Consider the following 15,943-nt stretch of genomic DNA (forward strand, 5'->3'; position numbering starts at 1 on the left):
GAAATCCTCTCCACTAATGTAGTCAACCGCCAAAATCAGAGATCAAAAGGTCTTTAATCAAGGTTGTAATGACAGGCCACTGGGTGGGGGCTACGAAAGAAATGGATAAGGAAAATCAAAGCAAACTGGGAAAAATACTTGTTGGAAAGAACAATCAAAGAGCTATCCACATGATTCAAATCATAACTCTCTCTGGACAATATGCTCATACTGATGACAATATTGTTGTTGTAACCAATGAAGTAGCACCAAGTAGACCTTTAACGAAATTTGAAGTGATCCATACTCCACTTATTGAGTCTTCTCTCTTTCTTTCTTTCTCTTCTTTTATTTTCCCTTTTTTTTTTAAGAAGAAAATTTCTCTTCAAATGTAAATTTCCACCAAAGTATTTTCTCAAAATGTAAAGGTAAATTCATGGTTTTTCAGGCTTAGACGGGAATGGTTTATGTAATTAAAAGAACAAATAAAGGCTTATGTAACATAAGGCTCAAGGGGGTTGACTATGGAAATACATCATGCAATGATGGCATGATAATCAGGACGGCTGGGAAAGCTTTTTTTGTTTATGACAAAAAAAAATTTGCCTAGATCATTTCTCTAATATTTGGTATCAACTAGGATTTCGCCTCAAGGATCCATCAACGGATTCTAAAGCAAAGCGAGATTGAACTCCTTTGACCCAATAAATTCTACTCATTCTCTTTATAAGCAAAATGGAATAGAGAAAAAAAAAAAAAAACGACTATGTGCGCAATTATGTTCAAGGACAAAGATTTAAATTCAAGCACCCACAAAACTCAGCTTAACATAAAAGAAATTTTTGAAAATTTTCCTCAATCCCATCCTCAATCACAAATTTCAGAGTCATAGAGGCGCAATTATGTTCAAGGACAAAGATTTAAATTCAAGCACCCACAAAACTCAGCTTGACATAAAAGGAATTTTTGAAAATTTTTCTCAATCCCATCCTCAATCACAAATTTCAAAGTCATAGAGAATTAAATCATACTCACATTCATACTTGGTAAGAGAATCCAACAACTCAAGACTTATAAAACTACAGGTAAAGAAAGAAAAAAAAAATCATAAGAAAAATAAACATGACCCACAATCAAGAAGACCATATCACCGCACGCAAGACCAAGGCTCGCTGCCTAGCCAAGCAGGAAGAGAAAAGCCTCGAGAAGTCGCTAAAGAAGCCAGATAAGAAGGCCAGCAACGTCTCCATCCCCGTTCCAAAATTCACCGAGGCAGAGCCTTTTATTGATTGGAAAATGTTGAGGCATGGCCTACCTAGTTCGGCGGACCAGACCTCGTTTAGTTATTGTACGACTTCGTCTTCCACAAACATTTTTTTGGGTTCTTTAGCCCAAAGAGGTAATTTTTTGCAAGTCTTGAATATAACCTCTAAATCCAAAACTCCTTGGATTATTGATTCTAGTGCTTCTGACCACATGACCGATGCCTATCATCTTTTCTCATCATATTCACCCAGTGCTAGAAATTTGAAAGTTAAAATTGCAAATGGATCACTCTCGTCTATCGCAAGCAAAAAGGGAATATCCGACTCTCTAACTCCACCACACTAGAGTTTGTTCCTAATTTATCCTGCAACTTACTATCCATTAGCCAGTTAATTAAAACTCCAATTGTTTCCTGCTAAATTTCTTCCATCTTGTGTTTTTCAGGACCTATCATCGGGGAAGACGATTGGCAGTGCTAAGGAATGTGAGGGACTCTACTACTTTGAGGAGGCAAATGTGAGTGAACAATGTAAAACTGCTATTTGTGATTCTGCATCTACTTCTAGGGATAGTGAAATTTTGTTATGGCATTCTAGGATGGGTCATCCAAATTTTCGAATATCTATGATGTTTATTTCCTTCCATTTTTTCAAATAAAACGTCTTCTAAACTTCAGTGTGAGATTTATGAACTTGCAAAACACCAACCTAATTCCTTCCCAAAATCCACATACAAACCATCCAGACCCTTTACTATAATTCACAGTGATTTATGGGGGCCCTCACGCTCTCTTAATCGCACTCATACGAGATGGTTTGTTACTTTTATTAATGATCATACTCGTATTTGTTGGGTTTACTTGTTGAAAGATAAAACTGAAGTTCATTCTATTTTCGCCAATTTCCATTCCATGATTCAAACACAATTCCAAACTCACATTCAAATTTTACGTACTGATAATGGTACGGAATATTTTAATGATATCTTGGGACATTATCTTCAAGAAAATGGAATTGTTCATCAAAGTTCCTGTGTGGATACCCCTCAACAAAATGGGGTTGCTAAACGTAAAAATAGGCATATTCTTGATGTAGCTCGGACATTGATGTTCACTACAAATATGAAAAAATATTTTTGGGGCGATGCCATTTTAACAACTACACATCTCATTAATCGCATGCCTAGTCGAGTTCTTTCTTTTGCCACTCCTCTATAGAAACTTTAGGAATGGTTCCCAACACTCAGCTCCACTTCAATCTCTCTCTAAAAAACTTTGGATGTACTGCTTTTGTTCATGTTCATGCTCACAATCGGGATAAATTGAAACCTCGTGCTATTAAATGCGTTTTCATTGGTTACTCTCCTACTCAGAAAGGCTACAAATGTTATGATCCTGTCACAAAAAAATTGTTTGTGAGCCTTGATGTCACGTTCTTTGAAACCACTCCTTACTTCCCAAAACCCTCTCTTCAGGGGGAGAAATGGAGTGAAGATCGGTTCTTTGATTTCTCTATTGATGAATCCGTGCCATACACTGAGTCTACCATTGCATCATTTCCTGAGTCTACCATTGCATCATTTCCTAACCTGTCATGTACAAAAGATCACTCAATCTCAGGGGGAGATGCAGAAAAGCAAAACAACACAAAAATACTTGTTTACTCGAGAAATCCAAACACAAAAAACAGGAAGAATCTCATACCTGAGGCACCAAGAGAGTTGGAACCGGTGATAGCTCCGAGCAACCATGAGTCCACGCCCAATCCCGATCAGGTAATAAATGGTCATGAGCTCCCTTCTGATAAGTCTATACCTGATGACATCAATTTACCCATTGTAGTCATAAAACAAACTAGGTCATGTACTCAATTACCTTGGTAAAAATACATGTCTTACAAAAGTCTGTCTACAGAATATCGTGCTTTTACTTCTAACCTTGACAGGATAAAAATTTCAAAGAATATCCAGGAAGCCTTGGAGATTCCTACATGGAGGGACACTATCATGGAGGAAATGTGGGATTTGGAAAAGAATGGAACTTGGGACGTTATGAATTTGCCGAGAGGGAAGAAGTCAGTTGGTTGTAAATGGATCTTCACAATGAAATATAGAGCTGATGGGACAGTTGAATGATATAAAGCCAGACTTGTTGCAAAAGGGTTTACACAAACTTATGGCATTGACTACACGGAGACATTTGCACCAGTGGCAAAATTGAACACAGTTCGGGTACTCCTATCCTTGGCAGCTAACTTAGATTGGCCACTACAGCAACTCAACATTAAAAAAGCATTTCTAAATGGTGAGCTAGAAGAAGTCTACATGACTATACCACCAGGATTCAGTAAGAAAGGTGAAGAAAACAAAGTATGCAAACTCAAGAAGTCCTTATATCGACTCAAACAATCTCCCAGAGCATGGTTCGACAGGTTTGTAAAAATGATTAAAAATCAAGGATATCAACACGGGCAATCAGATCACACTATGTTCTTCCAACAGTCTAAAAGTGGTAAGAAAACAATTCTGATAGTATATATTGATGATAAAATCCTAACTAGAGATGATACAGTGGAAATGGAAAGATTAAAGAAATTCCTAGCTGCTGAGTTTGAAGTTAAAGACCTGGGACAAATGCGGTACTTCTTGGGAATGGAAATTGCTAGATCAAAAAAAGGTATCAATGTCTCTCAACAAAAGTATATTAGTGATCTCCTAACCGAAACCGGCATGCTTGGTTGCAAACCTAGTAAAACTCCGATTGAAGCAGTAAAGAGGGTTGAAAAATGTGGAATACCAGTTGAAAAGGAAAGGTATCAGAGATTGGTTGGTAAACTAATTTACCTATCGCATACCAGACCCGACATTGCATTTGTGGTAAGTGTGGTAAGCCAACACATGCATTCACCGAAAAAGACTCACCTAGATGTTGTGTATAAGATCCTCAAGTACCTCAAGGGTTCTCTGGGCAAATAGCTTTTCTTCAAAAAATGTGAAAGCAAGGAAGAAGAAATCTTCACAAATGCGGATTGGGCAAGATCAGCGGAAGACAAAAGGTCTAACACTGGATATTGCACCTTTGTATGGGGAACTTTGGTAACTTGGAGGAGCAAAAAACTAAATGTAGTGGCCCGAAGCAGCGCTAAAGCCGAATTCCGAGCAATTGCACAAGGAATATGTGAAGGACTGTGGTTACGGAAACTCTTGGAAAAGTCACAAATTCCGGTGAAATTCCCTATCAAACTCTATTGTGACAACAAAGCAGCCATCAGTATCTCTCTCAATCCAGTTCAACATGACAGGACTAAACATGTGGAAGTGGACCGACATTTTATCAAAAAGAAGGTTGAAGGAACCATCTGTATGACTTATGTACCTACCAAGGAACAAATTGCAGACATCTTTACTAAATTGTTAGCACGACAAAACTTTGATGATTTCATTGGCAAGTTGGATATAATTAATATTTATGATCCAACTTGAGGGGGAGTGCTGAAATCCCGAGTATCCTTGTATATTGAGTAAATTAGGAAAGTAGTAAATGTAGAAGATCGTATATTATTCTGTAGGGAGATTATTTACTTATTTAGAATCCTTGATTGTATTACATATTGTAAGATTGGGATGTACAAAATATTCAATCGAAGAAATACAGAAATCCCATTCTGTTTTCAGAGGACAACCCTGCTCTTTAAATTTCTATGAGCACAAAAAAGGACCCCTTTCATTCAACAAGAGTTTCAGGCTAAGTACACCCCCAACGGACCTTTTGATCAGCCTTAAAAGTTTGATGAACCTACATAAAGATAATGAAATTCACAACTCTCTGATCTAGTACAGAAAGTCTCAGATCCAGAGAGATTGAATGTAATTGAAGCTCCTGCTCAACGCCATAGCATACTACTGCAGCTGTTGCTGCAGCGGCTGCTGCTTTGCAGACTCTGATGCTCCAACTAAAACTCTCAGAATAATCTCTAACTTTATACATGTTTAATAAAAAAGACTGTAAAATATTGTGTATTTATGTAAATATGTATATGTATGTTTACTGTTGTAATCTGAAATAAATTTTAGATTCAATGAAGAATAAGCATAAAATGCCCCCCTAAAAAATGTAAGCCCTCTTTCCAACCGTCTACTATTTTTACACCTATCATCCCTTCATCCCTTTCCAAACAATCACAATCATATTCAGTACCACCTTAATCTGCAAGAATAATATCTTCACTCAAGGTCTCTTCAACAAGCATGGGGTATAAAACCACAAGGAAATACATAGATAACTGAAATCCATTATGACTTGAATCCAGCTGTCATCTCAAATTTCTGTTCCATTACACTGTTAATCCTGCCACTATCTTGCACATCTTTAAGTCGTTCAACACTGATTAACCTCAGCAACAATCAAGGCTAAATCTAATCCAGTGACTAACAACAATCATGTTTTTGTTTCCATTTCCAAAACTGGCCATTGAATATCAAAACAAAGTTCATTCTAATACTAACTAAAACAGTTCTCAAGCATAAAGGGAGACAGGATTCTTTTTGGCCTTCTGGGAAAACTTAAATGCACAAAATATATTGGGGCCATTACATAATGCGATAGTAAAAGCCTCAAGCTGTCAAGTGCAGCTACACAAATTGGAGTCCAGAGAGTGGGTACTTCATTAAAAAATGCAGGAGAGCAAAACATACAGACAACCCTCTGAGGACCATGTTTCGGACTGTTATGAAAAAACCATCGCAGCAGCAGTGATAGGAATATGATTCCATCAATGTATATAAAGAATTTCGCAAGCAATTGCAATATTACATTCAGAGATTAAGGCATGCATACAGCCTTTCAAGCCTTTAATACTTGTGCTCTGGGAAACTGCCTGCAATATGTCCAACATTCCCTACTTAAGAAAGCTTATGGTACATATGCATCTCCATAGTAAAATAAGAGTAGAACCTGAACTTTCGCTCATTTGGTTCATCTTCTGGCCCTCAAGGGAGAGACCAGGGTTCTATTCCTCCTATGGGACGTTTCAGGGGTTATGGGGTGGGTGGGGGTGTAGCTATTCGTCAAGAAATAATAATGTTAAAGCTTGATATACACTGTGGGCCCACAACCTAATAGCTTAAGCTTTTAGGTAAAATAGTTATCTAACATGGTACCAGAGCAGGTTACCAGGAGGTCCTAGGTTCTAGTTTGGTTCCCATGTTTATCGTGTGGTGTTTAAAAAAATTATTGTGTTCCCTATCATGGGTGTTATTTATTGTGTATTTATCTCTCCACGTACTGTCCGGCTGCACGTGCAGGGGAGCGTTAAAGCTTGATATACATAGTGGGCCCACAACCTAATAGCTTAAGCTTTTGGGTAAAGTGGTAATCTAACAAATAACAATAATAATAATAATGTTGTAGTAGTAGTAGTAGTAGTAGTAGTAGTAGTAATAATAATAATAATAATAATAATAATAATAATAATAATAAGAGCAACAATCTAAAAAGAAAGACGAGGTGGATGTATGCAGCATGAAAATTAAAAACCTTTATCTAGCAATGGACCTTGCTTTATAAAGATTAGCAAATAAATTTTATATATATATAAAGACACTTCTAAAAGCTAATCAATTGACGAGACATTCAATCAAGACAAGCAGAACAAGTAGTTCTTGACAACTTGTACCTCATTCAGGCAAGGGCTAAAAAAACAGAAAGGAGTTTGGATCCAATTCATGTAGAGGCTACACTTTTAAAGAAGGTTTAATCCTGGTTTCAGATTTCGAATTTCAAGACATAGCCAATGAGGATGATTCCCTGCAACCTGCAACTAAGATGAAGTACTCACAGATCCCAACTGGCCAGCTTTCAGAATCTTGATTAAGGAAACTACATGTCTCTTCTGCAGTTTCCTGTGTGCTTATGTCTCGCGTCTCCCACGTTAGAAGACCAGGCAATAAAGAAGCCCATGTGTTGGCATGGTATGCCATGCTTTTAGTTTTAGATAATTACTCTGTTTGGATTGAAAAGATTCAAAATATTCCATTACCAATTCTTTCTAAAGACTATAAGTAGGTAGCATTTAGTTCATAGTTAAAATCAAAATTGGAATCAGCAACGAAATGTCAAATTCCTCTCTCATGTTTGATTTGGTGCAGAATCAGAATCAAAATTGTATTATAGCGTTCAATATATATATAGATATAGGAATCGGAAATGAGTCTAATTTATCAATTATGACATTATAGTATAAAAAAATTTAATCAATTAATTTAATATGGAATCATAATATTATAAAAATATATTTTTATACAATATTATTTATTAAATTAAATAATAAATAATTTTATACAATAAAACCATTTTGATAGACTTGTACTTGATTATACTTTGCAGATCATATTTTATCATATTTTTTGTTAGTAGTATTTTACTTTAACAATATTATTAATATTACATTTTGTCTTATATTTTATGATTATTATACTTTCAATATGTACTTTATTAAATTTTTTTTTTTTTAATCTCATATATTACAATATTATAACATTATTTATTATTTAATATGAAATAATAATATAATAAAACAATAACCATAGCATTATATTTTATTACACAATAGTATTATATTCTTTTGTATATTACATCATTACTAAATTTTACTATTATATATTTGTATTAGTGATATTAATAATTAATAGTTTATCTTATTATAAGATTATATATAATAATATAATAAATAATGATACCACAATTATATCATAGTATTTTATAATTTTATACTATTTTATTATTATTTGTTTTATGATATTATTTATATATAATATAAATATTAATAATGATAATTATAATATTTTATATTAAAAAAATTATTATATATTTATATTTAATGATATCACAATATTAATATTATTTTTTAAATATATGTAACATATTATATTAATATTTTTTTTTAATGTTACATATACTATATTATAAAGTATATTATAATATATATGCATCCGCATATCTTTATTATACAATAGTATTATATTCTTTTGTATACTATATCATTTTAAATTTTATAATTATATATTTATAATTGATGATAATAATATTTCATTTTATTTTAAAGATTATAATAATATAATAAATTAACAATCATATCAATATATATCATAATATTTTAAGATTTCATAATAATCTATTAGTTTTTATATGTTATTATATTATTATATATATTATATAAGAATAAATATTAACAATGATGATTTAATATTTATATTAAAATATATTGTTATATATTTAATGATATCATAATATAATATTATTTTAAATTTTATGTAATAAATTTATGTTATATCATATAAAACATCATACTATAACATGTGGGCGTGCATGAATGTGTATGTATATGCATTATAAAGAGTAGGGTAATAAAATACTATATTTTCAGGAATCAAAAATTGATTCCAGAGTAAGAGGTAGGAATCAAAAAGTAGGCAAAAGGGGGAAACCCATTCTTGCATGGAATGGGAATCAGTATAAGATTAACGCAAAACAAATGCTACGAATAGGAATCAAACATCCCAATTCCAATTCCTAGTGTTGATTCTCAAGTACCAAACACCACCGTAGTACGGATTACTCTAGAATTGTTCTATTGAATCTCAATCATTGTCACTACCAAAAAACATAGCAATAATAATTTTGGGAGACATTGGATATTTTAATGACAACTAAATAAGTTTCCTAACATTTGTCAATGTTTTCTTCTCATCTTACCACCAGTCCATACATACATACATATATATATATATATATATATATATATATAGATTTATACATACATATATATATATATATATATATAGATTTATACATACATACATATATATATATATATATATATGCAATTCAGCAACTTGAATTTTTTTTTAATCCCTAATTATGATAAGGTTTGATTTTCCAAATACTTGCAGAACCCTTTGAATGACAGCTTTAGCAATTGCGTGGGAGGCCAAATTCAATGCTTTGCATGCCAAAAGAAAATGAGTACAACAAAGAAAATCTTCCAAAACTTACTCGCACAATATATAGAACAACATGTCAAATATTACTCCTTGTTCTTTTACACACACATTATCCTATTCTGTATCAGTATCCGTTTCACCACACTTCATGAAGGGCAGCATGCAACAAAAACTTTGCTAAAGCATTATGAACGTACCAAATATGTCAACGCCAAGCCGGGCATATAGTGGACTGAAGAAACCATCAACGAATTGAATAAACCACCAAGTAACAAAAAAGGTAACTGCAACAGGGAAAAGAACCACACTGCAATTTCACAGCTCAATGTTAGGCTTCCAGATTGAAAGGAATGAGTAAATGTTCTAAGAATTCAAAGGCCATAATGACCATAGTTAGCTTATTACCATCCAGTCATGAACTTCTTTGACACCCAACTCTGGAGAAAGTAGCAGCAAGCCTGACCAAGTAAACAAGACAAGAACATAAGACAGAAACAAATAACATGTTTGCACATCAACAATAATGACAAGATGGAGGGCAGCCGCCGCCAGGCATATGGTCAGGTGGTAAGGACTTGTCCCAGAAGGCCGCTTACAACAATGGATCTGGGGTTCGAAACCTGCCACTTGCACCGCACATCCAGATTTACGTCCTACGTGTCGACTGTGGGCACGGCTGGCGTAGGTGTGGGATTAGTCTGGTGCGTAAGCCCAGCACACCCGGTGATATCAAAAAAAAAAGATGGAGGGCAGCCTTCAACCTACTGGTAAGGGTGTTACACTCAAACCAGAAGGTCACACATTCAAGTCATGGAAACAACAAAATGACCAAATATGAGAAAATAAGGCCAAATCCTTCCCCGCATAAATGGCACAACATACTTACATAGGCATGTAAAAAAAAAATTGCTAATGTGATTTGAACATGATTCTGCATTGTTTATAGGTGTGCAGGTGATCGAACAGGCATTCCTACATCTCCCCACCCCAACCAAAGAAAAGGGGGAAAAAATAAACAAACAAAAAGCCTTGCAGGAGAAGACAGTTCTGGGTTTAAATATTAGAATGTTCAAGATTCAAAAAACCTCAAGAGGAAAAAAAGAAAAACATAAAAATATTAAAAATAAAACACGGCTCAACACTAGAGATGCTCAAACAGCTTAAACAAAGAAAATGTTTAAACAGAAGATATTCTATTAATATCCAAAAAACAGAGTACAAGTCTTGGAGGAGGAGTCCTCCCCAGAGTCAAGAGAACATAAAATCAAAAATGGATTAAGATAACAATACTAATGAATCATGCAGTTACAAAGCGCTGCCTTCCAGCCTCTTTTGAGATTGGATAGTTATAATCCCCAAAAAAGGACCAAGTGAGTGCACCCAAAAGGAGGCTAGGAATACTCACTAATCCCATAACAGCTGTGAGCAGATTGAGCGACCTTTAAATTCTAGCATTCCTTTTGATCCACAAGGTCCAAATAACAGCGAAATCTATCGCGCTCCAAAGAGCTCTACCATTTCTATTTTTTTTCCAAAGCCCCTGAAGTTAACCAATAACAACTATCCCAACTTTCGCAGTGCCACCAACTCTTCCCCTACATAAGAAAAAGGGCATTCTAAAGCTGCAACACAATGCACAAAGAGATGAGCATTCGTTTCATTGCATTCACACACATAACGCACATGTCAGGACTTAGAGCCTTGTAGGGCCTTCTTCTCTCAAGTAGATCATGTGTCAATCCTTTCGAGTATCACGGTATAGAGAAAGGTCTGAATCTTCCCAAGCACCTTAGCCCTTCAAAGAATGTGTTCCAAGGAAAAAGGTTAGGCGATGAGGATTTCAAAAGTGTGAGAGTAAAGATTTAGAAGCGAATATACCCAATTAGCCACCCTCCCACACTCTCTCATCCTCTATAATGGAAGGCATATATGTTGGTCCAATAAAGAAAGTAGGATAGTGAACTCATCGACCTCTCTTTCATTCAAATTCTTGAGAAAATGGAAATCACATGAAGAAGAATCCTCACAAAAGAAATGAAAGAATTGATGGGCGTGTTACATAAAGATGAAAGCTTAAATAGATGAAGAACCTTCAACTCCAAGGAGGACTCACCCACCCAGAGATCCTCCCATAACCGAACCTTTTTTTACCTCTACCCACTTTGAACAAGATTGAGAGGAAAGAACTTATTCGCTACCTAGGACATGAATTTCCAGGGACACGCATGAGAGATGATAGCGCTGCCACTTGTATCCCACCTATTTTGTTGGATCACCTACTCGCTCTTGCTCTTAATCACCTTATGCCACAAGGAATCAACTTCTAGTCTCTAGAGGGAACCTCCAAAGGCACTTGCATATAAGGGAGATGTTTTAGGATATCACATTCCCGATGCCCAGACCCCCTCCCGATCATACTGAGGTCTATTAACCACCTCCCAAATTCTAGCTAACTAGATGGTATCTCACACTCTCCTACCCTTCCCTAGACCTGACCAAAGGAAATCACGCATTAACCTTTCTAAAGAGAGGCAGTAAATTGGGATGTTCAATAGGGAAGCACTAAGTGTGGCAGAGCTCCCAAATGAAAAGTATGACCTTTTTCCAACCCGCAAAGGCTCCAACGCACCTTTTCTAGCACAAGGTCCCCCAAAAGGCTTCATAATTGGGTTACTTGGAGGCCTAGATAGAAAAGGGGGCATCCAAGGGAAGTACAAACCACTGCCATTTTGAAACTCTGAAGGACCCTCACCCCCAAGTTGATGCCAACAACCCGTCTCTTATGCAAGTTGATGTTTAAGCCCAAAAACTGCTCAAAGATTTGAGCAACAAAATGACTTACCAGAATTCTGCTAATGTCCTTAAGAAGGACTAGGGATTCATCAACAAATTGGAGGTGAGAGACCTCCACTTCCTCCCTCTGTATAGAGGCCTCTAATGATCCCCCCTCCTCTCTTCTCTAAAGCATGGAGAAGCATCCCACTAAGGGTGTCTACAACTAGGGTGAACAAGAAATGAGAGTGGATCCCCTTGTCTAGGACCCCTAAATGCCAAAGCCACTCTCTAGGTTGACAATTGACAATGAATCCATGACTGACACGCGAGCTCAAGCATCCCTTGATCCACTTTCTCCACAAGTTCCCAAAGCCTTTCTTACCCAACACTTTGTCTAAGAAGCCCTAATTGACCATATCATAGGCTTTCTCAAAATCCAATTTAAAGAGAAGCCCCCTCCTACTCCTCCTAACATCCTTTACCACCTCATAAGCCACCAACCAAAAATCTAAGAATTGTCTATCATGGATAAATTTGGATTGCACTAAGGTGACAACATCCCCCAAAACTAGTGTAAATCTATTAACAAGGACTTTTGTAGGATTTTACATAGGCTTGTAACTAGACTGATCGGTCTAAAATTTTCAACTTCCCTATCTTTCTCCTTTTGAGGATAAGCATGATAAATGTAGAGTTCGCACAAGTGTTAACCACACCTTTGCGATGGAATTCTTCAAAAATTTTGAGGATATAAACTTCCAAAAAACCCCCCAATTATCTTCAAAGAATGCCACTGCGAAGCCATATGAGCTAGGAACCTTCTCTCTGCACCTGTCAAAGATTGTTTTCCTAATTTCTCGTGCCTCAAAAGGCCTTTCTAGCCATAACCCTCCCAAATGGGACTCCAATCAAGGCTTTCAACCATCCATTTGTTTGGGGTCTTCCCAAAAAAAAAAAAGGCTTAACAATTAGTAATCTCAATTGTGATTAAAGATTAACCCCTCACCACCTGACCCGTGTCAAATATCAACTCCTTGATGTAACCTTTCTTCCTCCTCCCATTCGCTAATTGCTAACCTGTACAATCCCCTCCTTAACCCATTTCAGCCCAGACTTCTAACACCAACACATGTCCTCTCTCAATAAGAGCACTTCTAACTCATTATTGAGATTGGGCCGATTAGCCCTCCTACTCCTATTCTCTTCCTCAAAAAGAACACCCTCCTTAAGCCTATCCAACCCTCGATTTCAGAGAGAGAACAATTTTTTGCATCTGTGAGTTCCAGTCTTTTAGCTAATAGATTTCAAGAAGTTCAACTTGTTCATGAATTTAAAACTGTCCCACCCCTTTACTTGGCACTCACCCTACCAGCTTTTGACACTCTATCAAAGGAGGGACCAGTTAACCACATGTTTTCAAAATGAAAATGGGGGGTAGGGCCCCCACTTCATAAGGTTAGACTTTAAAAGGACAGGGCAATGGTCAAAGATAGGTGTAGGGAGGATTTGCTCAACGAGATGTGGAAACACATCTTCCCACTCATTAGTGAATAGAAATCTATCAATGTAGAAGCAAGGCCATCTAACCCCAAAAGCCCCCTTGATCGTGTAGGGGGGGTCTATAAGCCCAAAACCCCATTTATAACTTGTAGAGGTCCTAGACTCTCTATTTAGAGCTGCAAGACACATTGAAGTCCCCCCCACCAAAACTTCAAGTAAGGACTACACAAGCCAAAAGCATCTACTAACTTCTTAATAATTGGCTCGTCAAAGAGACAATAATGGGCCATACACCATAGTTTTTAAACCTGGACCAGCCAGTTCGACCCGATTCAAATGGACCCAGTCAACAAGTCAATCCAATCAGCACTCCAAAACTGGAAATGGATGAACCGGTATTAACCAACCAACCCAGTCTGAACTGGAGTCAAAGGCCGGTCAAACCGGCTGAATAGAAATGCTCTGAAAAAAGAAGAAAAATGCTAGTGTTTGTGCTTCAGTGGGCTTGAACTTGTGACCTCCGTCATGGGGTGCCCCCCCCCCCCTTTACCACTAGGCTAGATAAATTTTCTTGAATTTTAAATGACAAATTTTATTTATATATATATATATATATGTATGTATATGTATACACACATACATATATGTAACTAGTAATACACAACATCATGCACTCGTATAAAAATTTTAATAAAAAATAAATTATAATAACATAATAATAACTTTTAAGGATTTTTTTAAAAAAATAAGAAATAAATACAATTTTTATTAAGATAGTTGCTAAATTTTCTTGGTTTTAATTAACTAATGACTTTAATTAAACTTTTAAATAATATTTATATGAGATTGGAGTGATATTATTTAGTTTAATATATAAATTATACAAATATATATAAATAAATATATTATAATATGATGCTTACATCACCGGTTCGACCACCGGTTCAACCCACCAATCTGACCGGCCTAACCAACCCATTGGCTTCACTGGGTCGGTCTTCGTCTCTAGTCCGAGTTTTAAAACCATGCCATACACGGAAATGAACAACCACTCCCTTACACCTCTAATTACCTCTAATTTCTAGGAGCGTTTAAAAGAACAAGACCCCTCAAGGAATTTCTTAATGGATGCCACTCTAGTGTCCCAAACTATAATCTAACCCTACGCCCTTAACAAAAGAAGACACGCCTAGTTTTATTTCTACTGTCCCAAAAACTTATAATCATGAAAGAATTTAAAGAATCAACTTGCCTCATCTTACTTTCCTAGAGAAACAATATGTCAAGGGTGGCTTTAGATAATAGCTCCTTAACCACTCTTCCCCAGCCCCAACCACCTAGACCTCACACATTCCAAGAAAAGAATCAATGTAATATTAAACAATTACAAACCTTATCTTGCCTATGCTACAACAAGGGCATTTCTATGCTCCATAGATTTATTTACAGGATCTAATTAGAAGAGAAATATGATTTCCCAACTTTTGCATTCTTAAAAAAGTGGAACAATGTTCTCATCTTCTCACATATGCTTGACATGCTCAAAACAATTAAGGGATTGCAAAAGAGATGAAGGGAAAGGAGAAGAAACATTACAAAACTAAATACATTTATTCACATTTCATTTTTAAGTTTTTAACCCCATCAATATAAAATGTCCCACTTCAGTGTTTAAATCAAAGGAAACTAAAGGCAAAATTTTCCAAACATTTTTGCCTTCATGCAAATAGCATAACCAAGTAAATAAAGATAGACAATAGTATATTAAGCAAGCCCCTAAAACCTCTTCAATGCCTTACAAAAGTGTGATATTCACAAATCATATCATCCCACTATCCCACTGGAAACAACTAGGGGTGGCATAGGCCGAGCTAAATCAACTAGGGGTGACTCTTCAGAACTAGAACAAGAGAATCAAACCATACACACTGGCTAAATATTGGAAACCATCCTACTCATCTATAAGTGATTCAATTCTTGTATAGATTTTTACTCATAAACAATTGGTTAGCATTTGAGGATGGTACTAGAACCATCTCTATTTTTAAACTTAAGCATGAAAATCAAGTGAATATGGGGAGACATGGAGCACATTTTTAATTAGCAACTAGTGAAGAGATTGTATATCAACATTCAAAACTCATGATAACATACGTTTGTTTCTTTCCTAACTAATTTTATTTTAAATGCTTCTATAAATTATGAATACACTTGTTTGTTATGTGCATTCTTCATGTAATTTTTAGATCAAAAATGTAAAAAATATTAACACGGTTTTATTAAGACAAAACACCAAACCCCCCCCCCCCTAAAGGTGGCTCTAAAGTTGCTACGTATTGGACAAGTCATTAGGGGTGTAATCGGTTCGATTTGGCTCGTTTTGACCAAAATTAACCACCGAACCACAAAACTCGATTTTTTATAA

General features: G+C 35.8%; 1 protein-coding gene across 1 annotated transcript in view; it reads right to left on the bottom strand.

The window, feature by feature from the left end:
• Nucleotides 1-15,943, bottom strand: part of LOC131159696 (protein LIKE COV 2) — a 77,467-nt gene that overhangs the window by 51,851 nt on the left and 9,673 nt on the right. The window contains exons 2-3 of the mRNA XM_058114805.1: nt 9,649-9,701; nt 9,441-9,550 (exon numbers count right to left, since the gene is read on the bottom strand). Coding sequence (XP_057970788.1) covers nt 9,441-9,550; nt 9,649-9,701 — 163 coding nt within the window. The remainder of the gene's footprint in view (nt 1-9,440; nt 9,551-9,648; nt 9,702-15,943) is intronic.

This window comes from Malania oleifera, chromosome 7 (assembly GCF_029873635.1).
Source record: "Malania oleifera isolate guangnan ecotype guangnan chromosome 7, ASM2987363v1, whole genome shotgun sequence".
NCBI classification, from domain to species: Eukaryota; Viridiplantae; Streptophyta; class Magnoliopsida; order Santalales; family Ximeniaceae; genus Malania; species Malania oleifera.